We start from the raw sequence: 8,469 nt of genomic DNA, 5'->3' as shown, positions 1-8,469 counted from the left end.
ATGATTTGATAACAGTACTGAGGCCAGGCAACACCTGGCAGGGGCCATGGTCACTCTATAGAAGAATCTGTGGCTGTTAAGGCCTTTGCAGCTCTCTGCTAGCACTGACCTCAGAGGAAGGGTTGTTGAAATGACTGCGACAGTCTCTGGCCCAGGGAGCTTGTGCTTGTGCTGTTGTGCACAACAGCATCCATCTTTGCTTTGCAAAGTTACCCTGGAAAGACAGAAGAGGGGCAGCACATCCAGTTCTTCTCTTTGAGGGTAGGCTCGGGCCAGCAGCGGTGTCAAGTAGTGAACAGGGTTTGTTCCCTCTTTCCTCCTCCCTCAGAAAGGGGAGTGTTTCTCATGGCAGGTTCAGAGTAACATTCACAGCAGCACTTCACAGTCAGCAGTTGGGACTGCAGCAGCAGGAGGTCAGGAGTCTGTTCCATATTTCTCACTGCCACCCTGTAAGACCTGGAGATTAGTTCTCTGCTAGGAATGATGTCTATGCAGCATCACAGCCTCTTTCACCTGGCTTTGACAGACTGAAAAATGGTAACTAGACAGAAAAATGGAAACTTTCTGCCCCTTCCTCTCCAGCACACTGTCTCTGTACACAGAACCTGCTCCCAGACAAAAGGTTCAGCCCCTGCAGCACCATCTCACGTTACTGAGGGGCTTGCAGGGCACAGCTCTACCCCAAGCACCAAGAAAGCAACCCCACAAGAGACAAGGAGGCCTAAATCCAACCCCTGAATGAAAGGATCATTTAGCTTCTTAGGGAGGAGCGAGAGAATAGCAGCACATGTCATGGATTTAGTCAGAGCAGCAGGAGCCCCTGAAAAGCCCAAGGAGAAAGGATTTGATGGGGACAGTAGAGCTGTCTGCAGTAGGCAGGAGGCAACTGCCAAGGACTGCAACCCAGAAGAAGGGTGGGGAGGGAGTGTTACAAGTTCTTGAGAACATTCACTTCCCTCTTGAAGAGTGGTTACCCAGGAAACATGACAGTTTTTTCCTATATTGCTTCTCCCCTCAAAGGATGTGAGGCAGAAATGAGCTTCTCCGAGGAAGAGAGAATTTTCTCCAAGCTGCGGTACGAAGTCTATGTTTGCCATCAACTTCACACATACCATTTCAGAGAATCCCTCCCAAGCAAATTTGACTTTGCTGTGCCTTTGTGCTGCTTACCAGTTCATAATCCTCCACATATTTGTATTTCTTCTCCCGATAGTAATATCTCTTCTTCATGAAATACAGGACAACAATGTCACATAGGACGGTTGCCTATATGTTGAAGATAATGTTAAAAGGAAGAGCTTAGATAACCCTCCTCAGAATTGAGGCACCAACTCAGAATTCAGCCCAAGCGCTGACAGTGTCACTTACCACTCCAAACAGTGCTAAGCCAGAGCCAATGTTAATCATTGTAGGAATTATGTCAAATTTTCCCGCCTAGAAGACAATTACAGAGGTGATTGGTTTTTCTTAATACCTCTGAAAGCCCCAAGACTGTTAGCAATCAACGTGTCCTACCTTTCCAAACACTATGATATCAAAGCGGATGCCATAAGCTTTGGCAAGGGTCCGTGATTCAGTGCCGTTCTGATCCTTGTAGTATTTTGCAAACCTGAAGAAAAGATGGGTCAAAGTATAGCTGGGAATTTTTGGGTTGCTGAAATGAACCTCATGCAATACCCAGGCATGTCTCCCCTCCCAAGAGGATGGATGAATAAATGTACTTCCAGAGTCAAACCACAAATGATGGAGGGAGATTACATGCAGGCAAACACTTTAAGGAGAAAAGCCCAGGCTTTTTAAGCTAGTTTAAGACAGCCACTAGCATCAGCCAAGGCAGGAGACTTCTGCAACGTAGGCAGGGGAGCCCGTTAGCTTCAGCAGGGAAGGACAAGGACGGAGGGGAGAAAAGCAGCTGCATTGGACTCGGCTTCCTGGGCTAGGGCAGGCAGGAGGCTGCAGGGGAGCCGGCAGCCGCGAGAGGGCAGGGCCGGGAGCAGGCAGCGAGGAGCAGCGTCGCACGCACGGGACCTGCACAACGTGACTCGCAGGCCAATGATGGGGAAAAGGGAGCAGGACAAACAAGTGAGATCAGACTTACTCTGTCACATGGTTGACTAAGCCAGGAAGAAGCAGCGAAAAGGGCAGAAGAAAAGAAGGGTGATTGGTATGAGGCTGCACCACGTTCTGGAATGAGCAAGAGCTCTTCAGAGCTTCCACCAGCCGGGCTGCTGCATCCTCCAGCTCCTCTGGCCTGAGCACAGCACCAGCCCCGTGGCCTCGGCACGCCTGACACCCACACACTGCAGACCTGCCACCCTTGTCCCATCAGCTTTCTCATGGCACCAGTCTCCCCCCACATCCAAAAAGAAGCCTCCTATGGCCCTGTTGGAAGGAGGGGTTGAGCAGACCCAAGATCACAGCCCTGGATGGCAGTAAACTCACACTATTGCCACCAAGAGTCCCTCGGCTAACTGAGTCTGTGATTTTAGAAACATATCATAGCCCTATGTGTTATCTCCTCACAAGCAGGATTGTGACCACTTCGTATTTATAGCTCTGAGCCCCTGACACAGCTAATGATCTAGTTCTGCACTCACTGTTCTACTGGAGATGCTGACATGTCCACACTGGGCAGCTGGACTGCAGGGCTGTATGGTGAGAGGATGCTTTTAGTGTAGAGCTGCTCTTCAACTGACAGTCCCACTTTCTGTAGCAGTCAGTGGAGGTTTTCCACATATTTTTGCATGCTGAAGGAGGCCCCCTCACTCTCCCGCCCTTCCCCACTGCCACCCTCAAAGACTGCCACAATGCACATTAAGATGATCAGCTGTCACGCTGACACGCCACAGGAGGCCAGCCCGAACAGGCTCCTAAGTGCTGAAGCAAGTGTGACTCAGGCAATCTAATGCACTAGCTGGAACTTCACTGATCTCCCCCTCTGCTCTGACTTATGCACAGTGAGCATCTGACATGCTCTAGCTTTTACAGCATCAGAAAAACTCCCCAAGCAATACACCTCCACGGTGATCAGGTCAGAAGAGTGCGGGCTGCCTGTATCACTGTCCTAGCGGAAGCCTGAGCCACAGGGACAGCAGGGCCACCTTCCACAGGCACATTACCTGAAGTTGTACCCAGGTGACACATTGTGGGCAGAGTCCTTGCTGTCGAGGCGACGGAAGGAGTACCTCGGCACGCAGTGGGAAGCAGCTCTGTCGAGGTTGCAGTCCCAGTTGATCTGCAGCCCCATGACTCCACCCTGCAGAGCAGAAGAGGGAAGGGAAGGTGAGCAGGAGCATCCAAGCGGCTGGCTGGTCAGCCTGGCAGAAGGCTGCCAGCTGACTAGGACCCCAATTTACCAGCCCGTGTCATGGGCCCAGTCAAACACTCTTCCCCTCTACCACAGGAGGTCTTTACTTTGCATTTATCTCCATCCAAATCAGTTAAGGCCAAATATTTAAGTAGAATTTATTCCAGCCCCCACCTCCAGTCAGAGGTGCTTTCCCTTTTGCAGCCACTCTGTGTTCTGTGTTCATGCCACCAAGCACAGGGGAACACCACCTCCTGCTCCTCTTTCAAAGAGCAAAGCCTCAAGAGAAGGGTCTGCCAAATACCTCTACAGCCATTTCTTGGAAGTTCTGCCCTGCAGCTTCAACTATTTTCCCTAAGCGGAAGATAGGACAGAAGGGATCTGTTTGGGAGTCATAGATGCAGTTCTTGAGGTAGGTGGAGTTGATAGTGGGGAGGATGTTTCGCCTACAAGGGAATAGAGAGAGAGAGAGATCTGTTACATCTTCTTCCCACTTCTCCAGCTCCCTTGACTTGACTTGAAGAGCCCAGAGAATGCTGTGCCTCACACACTACTTACTTGGTGAAGTTGAACTTCGGATACCAAATGTTGTTCTTCACTAGAATGGTGAAGTTCTCTGCTTCTTGTAGGAACGCTGGCCTGCAAAACAACAGGGCAAGTAGGAAAATCTCACGTCAGTCTTCAAGAACCTCATGACACTGCAGCAATACCCCAGTGTAGAGTTACTCTCCCGGCTGCAGCATGCATGTACAGGTAGCAAACAGGATGCTCTAAGCTGCAGAGAAGCTGGATGACAAACTAGCTGTCTTTAATCCTGTGCTTACTGAGGTGACTGCAGTGGCAAACTCTGTAACACCATGGGGCTCTGAATCACAGGTAATAGCTCTGCTAGGCAGTCCTTGCTGCACGCCATGGGTAGTCAACGGGGCATCACTCAGAGCTACTGAACATGAAGTTTGCTTCCACTGCTCCATGTTACTCATCTGACCTGATGCAACTGTCTCCCACAGCGCTGGTGAGTCACATCTGTCACCCAGCTGGGCACAGAGCTGGCTTTGGAAAGCGTGACCCCCACTGTGACTGCTCCTGCTAACAGGCAGTGACAGGTCTCATTTTTTCCCCCATTCCCATACTTCTCCCCTTTGTGGCCCTGCTTGATTTATCTGTCACAATGTTTGCAGGGGCTGTGGTGATGACCTCTTCAGCTTTTCCCAACTGAAGACCATAGGGAAAAATACCAGTTGTAGCCTGCCTGGCTGTATGTTGCTGGCCTCCTCTCCCAAGGGCCAAGGCAAGGTAGGAAGACAGGGCACTCACTTGGGAATATAAGAGTCATTCTCCACAGGACACCATGCAAAGATCTCACAGGTCTTGATGCTGCTGTTATATAGTACACACTCCCCAGTCTGAATGCCTGGAAACACATTAAAATGGAGACACTAACAAGCAGAAAACAGAGGCCCTGTCATGTCTCCTCAGTACCTAACGTGAGAACAATCTGCTCAGAGGTAAAAATGTCACTGCCCAGACCCCTCATTCATTATCTTCCAGTGCAATTTGTAGCACAAGTTCAGAAAGAGGAATCAATTCCTTTTCTGAATCAAATTCTCAATTACGTGTGTGAAATATGGCTTGCTAAGTGCTCATCTGTCCAGCATCTACCCAGCATCTACTCAGCAGGGGTCTATCTGATTTCCCCAAGAAGAAAGATCTGAGGTTCCTTTTAAGTTCTGAGATGCAATAGAGAGAAGGCAAAGGGACTCAAGTGAAACACAACTGCCTTCACAGGAATAAAAGCACAGCCCAGAGATAGCACAACACAGACAGAAAGGAGCCTCTGCAGCAGCCTTCCTACCATTGCTGTGGGTGCCAACGTATCCTGGAGCGCAGTCCTCCTTTGCTGTGCATATTGTTGTATCATCTGGAAGCTGGAGAGGAACAATAATTACCCTAAACTGCATAAACCCTCCCCTACACATACACTTTAATGCACATGGCTCAAGATTAGATCCTTCTACAGCCAAGCAGCTCTTGTACCTACCTCGGGGCAGCGGCCTTGCATCTGGTTCAGTGTGAGTATCACATTTGTCATGACAAACACAGAGTTCTCTCCCTGAGCGTGCAAAACAAGAAAGAAATTTAAGTGTGGCAATTTGCAAAGAGTAATCAAAGTGCTTCTCAGACTGTTTTTTTTCCTGACAGAGCCCAGGTGGCCCTGACAGGCAGACTTGCTTTGGACAGTGCAGGTTTAGCATTAAAGGAAGAGGTTCCCACTGTATCACCTGATTGAATTTAAACACTGTTGGTTTGTTTCTGCAGGGATCACTACCTCCATTATTTTCAGATCCCTATGGTTGGGATCTGTTGTTTGCTTTTGCACTACCGATTTGTAAACAACGCAATCATCCAGCCAAAATGTGGCTAAACCTGACACTTATTTCTGCACCACATCTCATGAACACAGAGTGCACCGTGAGCGGCAGCCCGGCCGTGCCTGCAAGCGCCCACGGCCACGCACTGCCTGCTCGGCGCAGATTCCCAGAGACACGTCAATCAGTAACTTAGAGCAATGCTTCCTGCTCAGTTCCGGATCAAGTGACTTGCAAATTACCCCTAGAGTTTGTGCCAGCAAGTTAATGTTGAACAGTTTGCTTTAGAGAGAAGGAGAGAGGACATGTGGTTACTGTCACAGCTATTTCCCTGAAGACTGCAGTATTCTCTCCCCTACACACTCTCCCTCCTTGAAGCAAGTTTCCCCTGGGAACTGCAGATGCTCAGGCTGATCTGGGACAAAGCAAAGCTGTTTCATTTGCTACTTCCTCCTGCAGATGGACCACATTGGTGCAGAAGCTGCTCCAGACCACAGTGGACTGGGGCAAAGCAGTGGCTGATTGTTAGAAAACTGCTGCAGGCAAAAGAGATTCATACCTGAGGAGGGATCACATAGTCAGCTACATCCCAGATCCTGGTTCCCAAGCTGGAGGTGTTTGTCAAAGTTATTCCCTTCACCTTTGTGGTTACAGAACTGACCACAGAATCTGTTTCCTGGTAGCCCTTCTCCCACACAAAGACCCAGCTGCAAGAAAACAAAATAGAAAAACACCATAAGCTATCACAGCCAGTGGGAATGTCTCCTTTTTCACCAAGTCACTTGAAAGGGCCAGTCCAGATAGAGAAATGATGTGAAACTATGAATGTGGCACAGAACCAGCAATCTCCATGATGATTTCTTCAGAGTGGTTTGGTACTGTTGACCTTTTTTTTTTTCATGTTCTCAGCACCTACAATACTGATAACTGTTATATACTGAGAACTTTTGCAGGAGGAAAGAAACCTAGCCCTGGTGCTTCTCAAGAAAAGCACATCAATACCTAAGAACTTAAGGAAGCAAACACAGAGCCGAAGTTTGGAGCTTTAAATTCAATTTCAGGCTTGACTAGAAGCAGCTCACATCTGGGTCCACAGCTGTGACGATATACACACAATAACACGCACCAGGTGAAGATCATTAAGGTTGCCTGCCTTAAATAATAAGCACAGTTTTGAGGTTTCAGCTGACATTTAGTGTACAAGCTATACAATCGCATCCTCAGCTGCTAGCGAAGGATTGATCTTTGCAGAAAGCATCTCAGGACAAGCAGAAATTAAGTTTAAATTTATAGTTTGCATAGATGTTTCACATAAATATACATATATTTATAAATCGAGCAGTCCACAGTGAGAAAACAGTAAAGAAGGAAGGTTTTACATGCAGCAAAATCTTTGCTGCCATGAGCAGCAGGAGCAACACCCATTCTCCTCTTGTTCACAGGGATGGGGCCACAGGAATACCACGAATGTTAGGAAAATATTACTATGATTATTTTAATATTGCAGATTTTTGTTTGGTTTGCTTTTAAAAATCAAAAATGCTTCCTGTGCCCATTTTTACCCTTTGTGGGCTGACAAATTTTGACTTAAACCCAAACCGGCTTAAGAAACGTCTCCTTCACCTGTCACTGATGACACAGGGCAGGTGTCCCTACAGCTCCCCAGACGTTTTTTCCTACACAAAATGTCTCCAATATCCTTTTGCCCCCTGATACCCCCCTTATTCCCGCAGCAATGACCAGGTTTTGGAATGCTCTGCAGTTGCTGCCTTTGAACGGGGCTCTCCCAAATCCCGGCCTGCGTGGCCCCTTCCTGCCCTCCTGAGCGCGGAGGGGCGGCCATGTCGTGGCAGCCCCAGCGCGAGGGCCCGGGCCAGGAGCCTCCCCGCTGGCAGCATGGCCGGAGGGGAGGGCAGGCACCCTGAGGTGAGGCGGCGTGGGGCGGCTCTCCCGCGCTCACCCGATCACGTAGGCGAGGATGGCGAGCTGCACCAGGCGGTTGACGAGCCCCACTTTGCGGCTCCGGATCAGCACGATGCGGGGGGTGTCGTACTCGAAGAGGAAGCTGTAGAAAGCACCGCAGGACACCATGGCGGCGGCAGGAAGGAGGGAGAGAAGGAAGGAAGGAGGGCGGGAGGGAGGGAGGCAGCAGCGCTGCGGGCCATCCCTTCCTCCCGCCCCGCGGCACCTCTGCACCCGGAGCAGCCCTCAGGCGCCTCCTCTGCTTCCTCTCCGCGGTGCTTTACGCGCTGCCCGGAGCCCTCGGGCTCTGCCCCGAGGCTGCCCCGTTGCTGCCCTGGGCGAGATGGCGGCAGGGGAGGCCTGTGCCCTCCTGGGTGCGGGAGGACAGGGTGCTGGAAGCAGCACGAGAGCCAGGGACCTGCCGTGCCCTCAGTGCAGCCAAGGGCTCGGCTCAGCCTCCGAGGATGCTCCTGCGACAGGGGCTCAGGTCGGGTGATTTTCTGTCCCCTCTCTGCCAAAGCAGCACGCGCACACACGCTACATGAAGGCAGGCTGTTAGCCGGCCTGAGGTTTTCCTGTGCTACTTGTCAGAGATTTGGTTTTAACCTCTGTCAGCTGCTCTCGAACCTCATGAGAGGTTAGCAAAGATTTAATAAAAATGGACAACATGGGGATCCCATTCCCTTTACCTGCTAATTCCATTTCTGAATTTCCCACCAAGAGCTCAGCGATTACAGCTTTCCTTTCTGCAAAGGGAATGGATACTTCCCCCACTGCCTTTCTCCAGCTCTAAAGCTTCCTCCATGTCTTTCAAGGCTCACCATAGGGCTG

The 8,469-nt window shown here is 50.2% G+C and overlaps 1 protein-coding gene across 2 annotated transcripts; it reads right to left on the bottom strand.

Annotated features, from left to right (window-relative positions):
- Positions 1–339: 339 nt before the first annotated feature.
- P2RX4 (purinergic receptor P2X 4) lies at positions 340–7,773 on the bottom strand. 2 transcript variants are annotated; one of them, XM_088532552.1, is made up of 12 exons: positions 7,637–7,773; positions 6,236–6,383; positions 5,349–5,420; positions 5,163–5,235; positions 4,625–4,721; positions 3,866–3,946; positions 3,612–3,753; positions 3,120–3,256; positions 1,516–1,609; positions 1,369–1,434; positions 1,171–1,266; positions 340–456 (listed from the first exon to the last, which is right to left on the bottom strand). In XM_088532552.1, the coding sequence occupies exons 1-12, from the start codon at positions 7,765–7,767 to the stop codon at positions 415–417; spliced, it is 1,179 nt and encodes a 392-aa protein (XP_088388678.1). In that variant the 5' UTR covers positions 7,768–7,773; the 3' UTR covers positions 340–414. The 2 variants fall into 2 exon arrangements, with proteins under 2 accessions (XP_088388678.1, XP_010212312.2); XM_010214010.2 differs by having other exon boundaries at positions 340–447.
- Between the last annotated feature and the right edge of the window lie 696 nt (positions 7,774–8,469).

The sequence above is a fragment of the Tinamus guttatus genome, unplaced genomic scaffold, assembly GCF_059628265.1.
Source record: "Tinamus guttatus ecotype Peru unplaced genomic scaffold, ASM5962826v1 Tinamus_guttatus_pri_ptg000459l, whole genome shotgun sequence".
Taxonomy (NCBI): domain Eukaryota; kingdom Metazoa; phylum Chordata; class Aves; order Tinamiformes; family Tinamidae; genus Tinamus; species Tinamus guttatus.
The sequence above is the reverse complement of the archived record's forward strand: the minus strand, read 5'-3'. Positions and strand labels throughout refer to the sequence as shown.

What these genes read in the sequence shown, in the direction of transcription:
- P2RX4 (XM_088532552.1), bottom strand. Translation starts at nt 7,767, where the DNA reads ATGGTGTCCTGCGGTGCTTTCTACAGCTTCCTCTTCGAGTACGACACC. An exon ending in CCGAAGTTCAACTTCACCAA is followed by an intron (nt 3,754 to 3,865) that starts GTAAGTAGTGTG and finishes ATTCCCTTGTAG; the next exon opens with GCGAAACATCCTCCCCACTA. An exon ending in ATATCATAGTGTTTGGAAAG is followed by an intron (nt 1,435 to 1,515) that starts GTAGGACACGTT and finishes ATTGTCTTCTAG; the next exon opens with GCGGGAAAATTTGACATAAT.